Source organism: Chamaea fasciata, unplaced genomic scaffold (assembly GCF_029207755.1).
Source record: "Chamaea fasciata isolate MVZ Bird 193981 ecotype frontalis unplaced genomic scaffold, bChaFas1.0.hap1 SCAF_4, whole genome shotgun sequence".
Taxonomy (NCBI): Eukaryota; Metazoa; Chordata; class Aves; order Passeriformes; family Sylviidae; genus Chamaea; species Chamaea fasciata.
The window spans coordinates 33169299-33182341 of record NW_027094089.1 but is presented as its reverse complement, the minus strand read 5'-3'; the positions used below and the strand labels follow the sequence as shown (position 1 = coordinate 33182341).

Below are 13043 nucleotides of genomic sequence, written 5' to 3'. Positions count from 1 at the left end.
CGCGCCAGCCGGGGGCAGGAACGAGAGAGTAAATTCGTGTTTTACCAAGTAAGGGTTTCTGACCGCCTCCGCACGTCCCCTTGGCTCCCCAGACCAGCGCGGCCGGCCCGGCCCGCCCTGAGGGGTGCGGGCGGAGGGGCCGCGGGGGCTCGGCTGGGACCGGGACACGGGGAACACTCCCGGCCGGGGCCAGGCCGCCCCTGCCCGCCCACCGGCCCGGCTGCCTCGCCGGGGAGCCCCGGGCCTGCTTCCCCCCCGGCTCCCGGCGGCGCTAACTACGGAAGGCACGGGACACGGCCCCTTTTGCCCCACAGGGGCGGTTGCGAACACGAGAACGACCCCGAACTGCAAGCCTTCCCACCAACAGCTTTTGCCCAGCGCCCAGCCAGCCCGAGAAGTGACCGCTCCCCAACTCCTCGCCCCGCCCACGCCCCGGGAACAGCCCGGCCCGGCCCAGACCTGAGCCCCACTCCCGCCCGCCCCGGGAGCGGCCGCTCCGCCTCCATCCCTTTCTCCCTGCCAGCGCCGTCCCACCCGCCGCTTCACTTCCGGGGCGGCCATTTTGGGCGGTCCGTGGCACTATCGGTGCGGCGGGGCGGGCTCGGCCCGGGCCGCGGGGCTGTGACAGGGGCTGTGACAGGGGCTGTGACAGGGGCTGTGACAGGGGCTGTGACAGGGGCTGTGACAGCGCCGGGGGGGACACCTGCGCCGGGCACAATTGGGGCGCCGCCGCAGGGGCAGAGCCGCCGCCGCCCGGGGACCGCAGCGCCCGCCTTGGCCCCGCCATGTCGGACTTCGACAGCAACCCCTTCGCCGAGCCGGACCTCAACAACCCCTTCAAGGTGAGGGCGCCGTGAGGCTTCCTCGGTGTCGGTCTGCGCCGAGCCTCGGGCTTCCCGCAAGAGGAAGCAAGCGAACAAGGAAGGAAGGAAGGAAGGAAGGGAAGGCGGAAGGAAATAAGGAGGGAAGGAAGGTGGGAAGGGTCCCGTGGGAGCTGCGGGCCGGGGTCTCTGCCCTCAGGGGCTGCGGAGGCTCGGAGTGGGGGTGGCGGCAGGCTGCGGAGGATAAGCAGCGTTTCACAACTTCAGGAGTTCGTGTTTCCTTCTGCAGCTAAAATGACACAAGTCATATTTCAGATGCGTTGTTTCGATGGGAAAAAAAGAAAAGTCTTTTTGTTTCTTTTGGTTTTTTGGGTTTTGTGTTTGTTTGTTTTTTATTTTGACCCTAGCTTTGTGCTAGGGGTAACACTACTGCAGTCTTTTTTTCTTTCGTCTCGTTGAGCCAAATAGTTAAACTTAATGAATTAGTGAATTTACCTTCTTCTTGTCTAGCCTCCTCCCACCCCCGTGAGGCTTACTGGTTCCTTTACATTTTGTCTGAAGTAATCAGGGTACCAGTGGCTGGGCATGAGTTCTGTGCTGCATCTCGAACTGTTTTGTTGGAATGTACTAGAAAGCTTTTAGCTTTTGCACTGTTCACTTGTCATACAGCTGTGAATTCTTTCTGCACTCGCTGGCTTCAGCTGTCAAAACGAACTGACCTCCCTGGATGCTTCTCCTCCTGTTTTTTTCTTTTTTTTTTGAAACCAGTTCAGCTAAGTGCTGAAGCTACCTACTTTGATAATATTACTGAACTTCTTGCAGGCACTTTAGAGCACACAGATACTATATGGCAGCGAGTTTAGAATGTTAGCTGGAATAATTAAGCTTTTTAAAAATTGAGCTGTCACATTTCAAGGCAAGCATGCTTCCATCCACATAGATGCTGGAAGCATAATGTTGCTAACGTTTTGTTCCTTAGAGTCGGTCTGAATCATCAGTTTAGTTTTTATGGTCACAAAACACAGGCAATAGTATTCATTAGGCTAGAATTCCTTAGGCTAAGATCTGTTTTCACTTGTTGCATGCAGTGCAATGACCTTCCAGGTGAACACAAGTCCTGGTGTTGGTTCTGCTGCCAGCAACAGTTTGGGCTGCGACCAACTTCAGTGAGCCCTGTTCCTTTTGGCATCAAGCCCTGAAAGGATGTGTCTTGAGCAGCAGAAGTACACCGTGCTTTTCCTCCTGCTTCCATCCTTCTTGTAATAGTTAATCAAATAGCATCTGGCAAAATCCAGGGCAGCAAGGGGTATTAGACCCAAAATAGCTGCCTCTGCAGTGCTCATCGGGCCGTGTAACTGGTGCTGTTTGGTGTTGTGAGACCAAAACTAGGCACACCCCTGAATTATGCTTGCAGTTTGAAGATACCGCTTGAAGTGCCAAAGCTTATTCCAGTTTCTCTTTAGGGAAGGACTTCTGTTGCATCTGTTGGGCAGAATCCCTGCTCTGCTTCTCATCTGCAGGACATCATGGTAAAAAGGACTCTCTAACAGCTTCTCTGTAACTTGAAGCTCTCTGTTTGGATTTCCTCGTTTGCCGAGGGTAGTTCAGGAGAGCTGTGTACTTTTTCAGAGGCTTTTTTCTCTTCCTTCAGTCTTTGCTAGCTTCTACCACATTCTAGATTAAAAGGTAATCTTGCATACCTTTACTCTACCTGTGCATTTAACTTGAAGGGGCAAAAGGCCTGATATAGAAGCTAAAGCTTGATGGCCGTCTTGTTGCCAGAACAGCTTTGAAACTAGTGGGTAGTAATGCATGTGTGTATTTAAGTTTTTTGTCGGTGTGTTTTAAAACACTTTATGCACAGAACCAGTGTTTCCAGATGGACCCTGACAGCCTAAGTCATATTTTCTAAACAATGTATCTTTATGTACTGGTATTTTTGTCTTTGCTTGATATTTTTATGGATGATGCGATTAGTTGTTTTCCTTGCTTTTGAAGCTGCCTCCTGTGCTAATGTAAAATCACAAAGTAGAGTGGCAGAGAAGGGGTGGGAAGGCATCAGGTGGAAGAGTTGTTGCCAAGGTCTAAAGACAGATCTTTTTTTTCCTTAAACATTTTGGTTTTACTAACTGTTTGTGATCTACATGGGAGGTTTCCTGTGACTGTTCTTGTGCCTTTTAATAAATAGATTAGAGCAGAGCTTCTTGCTTGATGTTGAATCAAATAAAAGTGTTCTCTGGAAAAATAAAGGTAAAAAATCAACATCTAGCGCTTAGTATTTTGGGTAAATCATACTTTTGGAAATCTAAAAATAAATTACCTGCTGGAAAAACTGAAATTCCCCTACTTGGCTTGATCATGAAGTGCTGTGGATTTTGAGACAAGTGGTTACCTAATCTTTGCATTTTTTCTATTCTTTGTTGCTTTGAAAAAAGCAGCAAACTGGAACTGAATCCAGACTCAGATGTGGTATTGAAGTCATAGTTTTCCTCTCTAAATAAATGTCCTCTCAATGCTATACCAACAAAGCCGGGAGATGGGGTTTTCTGAAAGACAGAGGGTACTGAAAAAAAGCAGATAAGTGGCATGCTAACATTTACAAGCTTTTGATGACATTAAAGTTGTGAGAAGAAAATGCGTTTATATGCCATACAAATGAAGGTGTGAGAATCCTTTTTTAATGTGATAGATCAGTAGTGTGAAGAAGTACACGGTGTAACCTCAGGTGTCATGACTGGAAGGAGGTTAGTAATGAAATCTATTGATTGTGTTTACCAAGAAGCACTTGCCATAGGTTGTAGTGTGAATTCACATTTCTAAAGCTCTCACTTACAAATGCTGCAGTCCCACCAAACAGGGTGAGCAGAGCAGGAGCGGTGATGGAAACTGCATTCAGTGCTGGGCAGATCTACAGAGAGGAGGCAGATCAGAGCCCAAGTCAGAAAGCCAAGCCAGAGTCAGGATCACGTCCAGTGAAAGTGGACAGGATCAGCCAACGGTCCTCTGGTGACCTGCTGAGGTGTTAGTAAGGAATGAGGGTCTGACCACTTAAGAGGAGTTTGGGAATCCTCGAGGTTCTGACAGTCTGGCTTAAATAGGGTAAAGCAGCATGAAATAAATTTTGTATGACAAAACAAAGGCGCATTTCTAAGGGAGCTGTCTCCTTGTCTCCTTGTGTTCTTTTTTTTTTTTTTTTTTTTAATTGTCATAGGATAGGTGATAGTTGTAGTCTTCTGTCATGGAAGGTGATACTGTTACAAAGGTTCTGAAATAGCAGTCTCAAAATTCAGTGTAAGTATCATTTACTCTGAAACAATCAGCTGTTGGTGTACAATAAAAATTGTAGGTTCTGTGTTCTTGATTTTTTTGTTTGTTTGTTTGTTTTTCTCTGAGTGAACAGTCCGACCACTCAGAGAAGTTTAAACAGAGCTGTGAATTTCATAGGCCTTTGGATCTTGGCTGACAGATGGCAAAAGGTTTGAAAACTGACTGTTAATTATCCAGACATATGAAACAGTAATTTTTTGGTGGTTGTAGAAGGAGGACTCTAAAGGCTGAGTTATGCAGTAAATTCTGTTGGGTCAGTTCATCTGATGTGTTTAGCTCTGAGAAGATGCATGTATTTGACACCACAGAAATTACGATAGGCCTGAAAACTAAGATCCATTTCTGTTCAAGTGTGAATGGTGACCTTGAGGGAGAAGCCAAATCACTATGTGATAGGAAGATTTTTCTTTATTCTTGATCAGATTTCGTGTGGGAGGGTGCAATCACAGCAGACTTCAGATGTGTGTAATGTTAAGTGTCTGAGTAGTTTCGTTGAGTTGGATTGGGGATCCATACTGTGGTTAACCATCGAGTTGTTCCTCCAAAAAGACACAGATCTTAAAAAGTTCTGTCATGACTGACATTCTTGTTTGGGAGGCTGAGATACACTGCAATACCCAAAAATGGCACTGAATTGCTCCCACTTGACGCACTAAGAGTAATTCCAGTTTGAAGTTGGATATGACACTTAATCTTAACTCACACAAGCACAAATTAATCTCCTGTGTGGTTTGGTGGGAAATACAACCTGGAGGTTTGATACTGAAAGCAGTTGTGCAAATAACTTCTGCCTTCTGTGGCAGCAGAATCTATACCATTTAAAATGTGGTTGCTGAAATGAAGATAAAGCAATAGAAACTTAGAGGAAGAAAAAGAATTTCTGTTTTTTGGGTTTTTTTTAAGAATTGGGAACCTTATTACATAAAATGTTGGTGCAGCTTTAGAACGAAGCAGTTTTGTTGCATGCCTGTGTGCATATCTGAGTTTTAATTCCTGTATCTGACCATAAAATGTACTGATTTAAGTTGTCTGTCTTGAAGTTAGTAAAGGACATAAAATATGGGTAATTTTTCTGACTTTTACTATCTGATTTCCCTTCACGTCTTCAAGAATTATGAATACTCCTAAATCTTGTGTAATTTAATGCTGAACATTGTGGTAATGGATTGTCCTTTAGCTGTCCTACATGGAAGTTGGCTTTCAAGAGTACACTTCACTAGTGCTGTAACCACACTGTAATATTATAATAGTGTGAAGCATTTTAATAGTTACTCGGTATCTTACGTGTTTTTCCCTCTAGATTTTCACCGAAGTGTTACCACGTACTGCCGGCTGTTATTATCGCGCTGTATACTGAGATTGATTCAGCGTTTTAAAGAGGAGCATACACATACCAGAGCTGGGAAAGGAGAGTGATTTATGAACAGCTCAGAGATGGAGGGGGTGCTTTGTTTGGCTTCCAGTACTCCATTGCAAGATGAGGCTGGTGCAAACGTAGGACGAATTTGGCCATGTCAGCCTCTGAAGTTCTTTCAGGTTTCAGAGGTGGGGACTTTGCCTTGCTCAGTTGCTTGAAACCCTTCACGGTTTGCTGTCATGTGTTGAATATGACTTATAACAAACAGGCTGCATTCAAAAGACAAGTATAAGAAAACCCAGTGCACTAATTCTTCAGTATCCTACTTAACAATTATGTCCTGGCAGAGTGGGAAAGAAAGGTATTTGAACATCACGAGGGGGCTGGGAAAGTGGTTGCTAAGTGATCAGTATGTTAAACTTGAAAACCTTGGAATTGTGAAATAACTGTTATGTGGCTAGTTGGTCTTTTTATTATTTTCAGTCTAGAATTTTTTACCAAACGTTTATTCAACATGTGTGAACGCAATTTCAGATGCAGAATCCAGCAGTCTTATGGGGCTGAGAAACACTCCAGAAACACTTTTCACTGTTTATGAAAAGCGTGACAGATAATTTTCTCTTTGGTCAAGAAATGAAAAAATTCAGACCAACGGTTTCAGGCATTTCGTGTTGCATTTTTGCTTAATTTTCTGACCTAGTGGTGTTATCTTAGGGAGTACTTTACAGACAGCAGGAAGTAATACTGTTACTATAACCTCTTCCCACCCCCAGAATCAAAACCCACAGAACTTCTGGATGAATTCTGACTTAAATCATACTTTCCAACTATTTTTTAGGTGCTGTGTCACTTAAGTGATTTTTATTTGAAATTGTTTTCAATTGCTGATATGTTGTAAAGGCATTAGAATTTCTGTCCAAATCAGTGTTTAGTGTTTAGAAACTCCGTTTCCTGACCTCTGCAATAAAATCCTGCTTTTACTTCCCTGCTAGTCCTTGGGATTAAACTGCAAAAATGTTCTCTGCAGAAAATGTCTTTTATCTTTTTGGTAGAAAAGTGGGTATCCCTCAATGGGAAAAGCTTTTTCAGCAACATGAACGATAGTTTGGAGGGGCGGATTCCTAGTTCACCCTATTTTCTTCACTAAAATCAAAATCACAGCTAACAATGTAAGCTTAGCTGATGGTGTTTTTCAGATTATTACTACATTATGTATTTTATAGCAGTATTTTACCGGTGGTGGAACAATTCTGGACCCACATCCAGATGCATTTACTTCCTCAGTCTTTAATTTGGTGGTGTCTTCTGTGTTAGTGAAGCTGGTAGCTGATGACTAGTTTTGGTCTCCTAGACAACAGAGGTCTATTTGCTTCAGTTCTGTTTTTTAAAAAGCTGTAAAAGCTCACGTAGAATGGATTATTCTGCTCTGTTTTAAACATTAGTGTTTGTAGTTAATTGTCTTTGTATGCCCTCTGTGATGACTGGAAATTCAGTTAATTTTATCTATATCTGAGTGATGTGAGCATAATTTGTTAGCTTGGCACAGACGATGTTTTCAGTGGTTCTATGGGCGCTCTTGCCAGTATGAAATATAAATGTGTTGTTTCTTCTGTGTTTGTTTTGTCAGTTCTTGTTACTTTTCTCTGAGGTGTTTTTTCTGACTTTTCCATCCTTGGCATAAAAAATGGCTTGCTGTTTGTACGTGCCTTGTTGGGATTAAAAGAAAGGTGTTAATATTTCCTTTTGAAATTGATGTTACAGGAGAGAGACTGCAAGAAGCAGGTAAAAGGAAAGATTTAGGTGGAAAATGACTAAATTAAGTTGCGCTACTTTCTTAAAACTGCAGTCTTCTAAACTAATTCAGGTCTTGAAAATGTCATCTGAAATGACTGTGTGACTTAAAGGTACCAATAGCTGCAGTAGCTGGATGTGAAAAATGGTCTGTTTTTAATTCTGTGATTGTATGACTAATAAATAAAAGGATCAGAAGCTCTGGGTTTGAACTGGCACGAGGTTGGGTGAGATACGGCTGGGTGGAATATCAGAGATGGAAAATAAATTATTACAGCATAGATTCACTTATTTCTGTGGAATATTAGTTTTTGCTGTTTTTAACCAGTAGAATATGCATGTCATGCAACCCAGAAATTTGATAGCATTCATGTAAATGCCACTTTTTCTGAGTATGTCATCCTGCACAACATTTTTTGTCTGTACTCATTATTCAAACCCTGAACGGTTTCTAAATTCAATGGTTTGTTTTTTGGTTTTTTTTTTCAATTCTGCAGCAGTGAATATGAGTGCTTCACAGTTTTCATCACTGCGTTTAGATGACTTGGCATTTGCTCCATTTTTAAAATGAGATGCAGTGAGTGTAAGGTAAATGATTCAAAACAATTCTTTGTGCTTTGTGGGATGTTAGGTCTAATCTCTTCAGAAATATTGTTAGTAGTGTTTTGAAATACGGAGTGTAGCTGCCGTTGATATCAGTCGTTCCATGCACTGTAGGTGTTCAGAGCAATCAGAATAGCACCTAAACCTGGGCACTCTGACTGTGAAGAGCTGAGGGCAGTTCTAGCAATGAATGAGTTCTAGGAGAGATGAATTTCCGGGCTGGTACTTGGCTCCTTCAGCTATAACATTCCTTTTTTCCTATGATGCCTGGTTTACTTATCCTTGAGTCTTTCTGTGTCACAAACTTCTGGTGAAGTCCAGACTGTATAATTCAAGTTTTCCGAAAGCAGAATTTGAATGCTACTTGCAGTGGTGGAGTTCAATTTGAGTTTTTCAATACAACTGTAATTTTCTTCCTTTACTGGGTTATTACACTTTACTTGAATGGAGCTATTATTGAATGTCCTCTGGCTCATTCAGGATTTTTTTAGAGCTGCTGCTGCTTTGGCAAACAACAGCAATATGTGGCAGTGTAGCAGCCGTTAATTCCAAGTGGGAATGGACTTCTGATAAAGTCTCCTGCTCTAATCACTGCGTGTATTTAAGTGTTGAACTTCTTTTCGAGTGCCAAGACTGTGCTGAGACCTGATTGTCTCAGCATATGTTTTCTTTTATTTGTCAGTGCAAAGAGATCTGAGGAGTTTTTGACTCTGGTCTTCTCTAAAACACTGAGAAAAAAAGGTTTTCTTTCGAGAGATTTTTGTTTGTGTGTTGTATTTCTGAATACAGTTGTGCTTCTGAATTTGACTTGACCGCTGTTCCATGCTTTTTCCATATGGCTGCTGTTCAGTGGGTGTCTCATGAGTCTGACATGGTGGTTATTCAGGTAACTGATTTTATGGTCTGCAGGCACAGTTGGTTAGCAGTGCACTCTTCAAACACAAGTTCAGTGTTGAAACAGACTTTTTAAGCAGCTAATTCAACCTAAAATCCTAAGTGCTATTCAAGTGATAGTAATTAGACCTACCGTTTGACCGTGTGGCTGATGGTTAGCAATCACAAATTGCACGTGTCTACACTTGAACATTTTCCTGTGGAAGGGAATTACATGAGAGCATTTTTGAAAGGGGCATCATAGTGAAAGTGTAAACGAAGCGTTTTGTGCTCTGCTAATGGACATTAACATGTAAAGACTGCAGTAGGTGTTCTAGGTCTGACTAGGACGGAGTTAATTTTTCTCACAGCAGTCCGTTGTGCTGTGTTTCAGATTTGTGACCAGAACAGTGCTGGAAAGGCACTGATGTGCTTGCACGTTGCTGCACCCAAACCACCTCCGCTGCACACTTTGCTTTCCCTCAGGGAATCGGCGTGGGCAGGAGGCTGGGAGGGGGCAGGGCAGGACCCGGCTGACCAGAGGGATCTTGCAGTGCTGCATCGCATCGCGCTTGGCAGCGGCGCTGGAGGTGGTGGTGACTGGGGGGGAGCTGTAGCAAGCAACCATTGCTCAGAAGCTGAATGGGCATGTGTGCATTGGTGGGAGGTGGTGAGCGACTGCTTTTGCATGCCTTGTGGGGTTTTGTTGTCTTTTTTTTTTGCCTCTACCTTCCCCTCTCCCCTCCCACCTTTAAACTGTCTTTTTTCGTAACAACCTCAAGTTTTATTTGCTTTTTCCTTTTCGGTTCTCCCGTATCCCCTTGCCGAGAGCAGTGAGTGAACAGCTAGTCTGGAGGCTTTGCTGCTGGCTATAGTAGACATGCCACTATAAGATAAAAGTTTTCAGCTGTATACAGCTTTTTACTCTTCTGTTTATTGAGTTACGAAATTGTCTTATTTATATTAACTTTGTTTTAACTTTGTAGTTTTTGATCTTGTACTGATGAGTCTAGTAAACCAGTGTGTAATTCCAACGTTATATTTGATTATTCCAGTATTTTTAATGTACCTTTCTAGTCAACAGTTCAAGTAATTCCTAGTCGAATTTTGACAAGAAACATACTCACCACACCATGTTTTCCCTCTTTTTTGTTCTTCATCTGCACAGTATTTTGCGATAACTATTTTAGCGAGGAACACGGTAACAATTAATAAGTTTACCAGTTTATACAAGACCTGGTGGTATTTTAGTTCTAACAATGTCTTTGAGTCTAGCATGGTAACTGTGGCAGGCTTGTGAGGGAGACTCAGCAGCATGGCTATTTTGAACAAACTAATTAAAGACGAGTCAAACATAAAAAAGCTGATGTTGAATTGCATTTAACATTGTTTTGTATACATCTTTAGAAAGCGTGATTCTTGTTCAGTGACCATTGAAATACTGCTTTGCAACTAAATATATGCTTTAATGAAAAGTGGTCTGTGACCAGAGAGTGTTTTAAGTATGTTTATGTACATGAATTTGTTTAAAATATATGCGACTTATTATTTCTTCATTTTAGAGACAATGATTTTTCTTAAGCTTTTTTGTAGTCAACTTTTTAAATTGCCTCCTGTGAACAATCATGTGAGTATAGCTTTGGAAAAATCAGACTTGTTCTCATTTGCTCTGTCCCTTTGGATTTTAGAACTGATAGGTGTTCTGCCCTGGTTTTTTTCCTAGCTGTAAATAAGGTGACTGCGACCGTTAGGAAAGTCCTCTTCCTGCATCTGCAGATGAAGTTCCTAACAAGACTAAGCTAAGGCCATAATAGATGCTGATTCTAAGCAAGCAGATTCTGCATTTAAATTTGATGTTTATTTTATTTAGCCTAATAATTTCTGTGTTATCTGCACTTACTTAAGTGTAGATAAGTCACTTACTGTATTTTTTTTCCCAAAAATATTTATGTTAACAGAATCATAGAACAGCTTGGGTTGGAAGGGAGCTTAAAGGTCATCTAGTTCCATGCCCCCGGCCATAGGCAGGGACACCTTCCACTAGACCAGGTTCCCCGGAGCTCCATCCAGCCTGGCCTTGAACACTTCCAAGGATGGGGTATCCACAACTTCCTTGGGCAACCTGTGCCAGTGTCTCAGCACCCTCACAGTAAAGAATTCCTTTGCAATGCCTAGTCTAAACCTACTCTCAGTTTGAATCCCTGTGCCTATTCCTGTCACTGGATGTTCTTGTAAAAATCTCTCTCCGTCTTACTTGTAGGCTCCCTTCAGCTACTGGAAGGCCACAATTAAGTCACCCTTAAGCCTTCTCCAGGCTGAAAAACGCCAGTTCTCTCAGCCTGTCTTCGTAGGAGAGGTGCTCCAGTCCTTTGACCATCTTTGTGGCCTCCTCTGGACTCACTCCAACAGTTCCATGTCCTTCCTGTGCTGGGACCCCAGAGCTGATGCAGCACTGCAGGTGGGCTCTCAGCAGAGCAGAACAGAGCAGAGGGGCAGAATCCCCTCCTTGGCCCTGCTGCCCACACTGCTCTGGATGCAGCCCAGGACACGTTTGGCTCTCTGGGCTGTCAGTGCCCATGGCTGGGTCATGTCCAGCCTCTCACCCTCCAGCACCCCCAGGTCCTTCTGGGCGGGGCTGCTGTGACCTGTCCATCCCCAGCCTGTGCTGATACCAGGGCTGCTCCGACCCAGGTGCAGCACCAGCACTTGGTCTTGTTAAACATCGTGGGATTCCCATGGGCCCTCTCCTAGAGCTTGTCCAGGTCCCTCTGGATGCCATACCATCCCTCAGGTGTGGCAGCTGCACCATGCTGCTTGGGGTCATTTGCAGATGTGCTGAGAGTGCACTCAAAACTGTCTGTCATGAAGGAAGATACTAAGTAACACGGCTCCCAGTTCAGATTCTTGGGGGACTCTTGTCACTGATGTCCTCAATCACCTGCCTGCCCTCCATTTGCCTTAGCACAGCCTCTAGGAGGATCTGTCCCGTCATCTTCCCAGGCTGAGAAGTGACCAACCGGTCAGTAGTTCCCAGGGTCTTCCTTTCTACCCTTCTTAAAAATGACGACCATCTTTCCCCTTTTCCAGTCACCTGGAACTTGCCCTGAGTGCAGTGACTCTTCAGATGTCACGGTGAATGGCTTGGCAACTACATCAGCCCGTTCCCTCAGGACTCTGGGATGCATCTTGTCAGGTCCAACAGGCTGGGGTATGCTCCAGTTCCTTGGGCAGTCATGAACCTGATCTCTTACAATAGCTACTACTTCATTCTCCCTGTTCTCCTCCTGTCATCCATCCACTTCAGAAGTGTGGGAAGAGAGGCTGCCTGTGAAGACTGAGGCAAAAATGTTGAACACCTCAACCTTCCTTCATTGTTACCAGTTTTCCATTGTTACCAGCTGCATTGTTGGGGGTGAACATTTTTGACCTTCGTTTTCTGCATAACAAACCTGTTGTGCAGAAATATGCAGAAATAACAGAAATATGCAGACTAACAAGCTCTTCTTGTTATTCTTTGTGTCGCACGTGAAGGTTTTAAATGTATCTGACTTTAAAGGGACTGTGGCTCTAAATATATATAAATACATATTTGTTTTCTTCTCAGTCTTTATCAGCTCCAGTTTGTTTTATAATGTTGAACCAGACTGTTGGAAATGAGAAAATATCTATATCTAAACATAATAGTTACAAAATAAATAGCATACATATAGCTCTTTTTTTGTTTGGTGTACGTATAAAATGTCGTACGTTTGTACATTTCTGTAAATATAAATGTAGCTAACGGTATTGAATAAATGGATTTCCTGATTTTCAAGAAAGCTTACCTCTTATCCATTGTTTTATTCTAAAAATTCAAAAACTTTAAGACACAGAAACAATGTGGTAGAACCAAGAGTCCCAAGGAATAAGTGCAGGTTTTTTCAAACCTAGTTGATGTGGTCCATTGTGGTGGGCACTTTCCTTCTTCTGCAGAGCAAAGCCTATTTGTCTGTAGCGCAGAGATGTGTTTCATTCTTGAAATTGTTTTCTCAGGCTAAATCTCGGGAAGTCTTTCTTGCGGTACAGTTTATTGAGGTAGAAAAAATGAAACTTTTTCCCTTAATTTTACTCGTTCAGGTAGAAGCTGAATCAGAAGTGCTTTTGGCATTATGGGACCCCGTTTCTTCAGCTTCGTTTTTATGAAATGCTTTCTCTGTTCTTGATGGGGTTGGATGTACTTCTGGGTAGGGAAGTCCAAGGGTTGCAGAAAACTTTTCTTCTCTTGTGCTTTT

The 13043-nt window shown here is 43.3% G+C and overlaps 1 protein-coding gene across 1 annotated transcript in view; it reads left to right on the top strand.

The window, feature by feature from the left end:
- Positions 1-715: 715 nt before the first annotated feature.
- The window catches only part of SCAMP1 (secretory carrier membrane protein 1), a 41804-nt gene continuing 29476 nt past the window's right edge, over positions 716-13043 (top strand). Inside the window, exon 1 of the mRNA XM_066181259.1 lies at positions 716-842. Coding sequence (XP_066037356.1) covers positions 786-842 — 57 coding nt within the window. The 5' untranslated portion in view covers positions 716-785. The remainder of the gene's footprint in view (positions 843-13043) is intronic.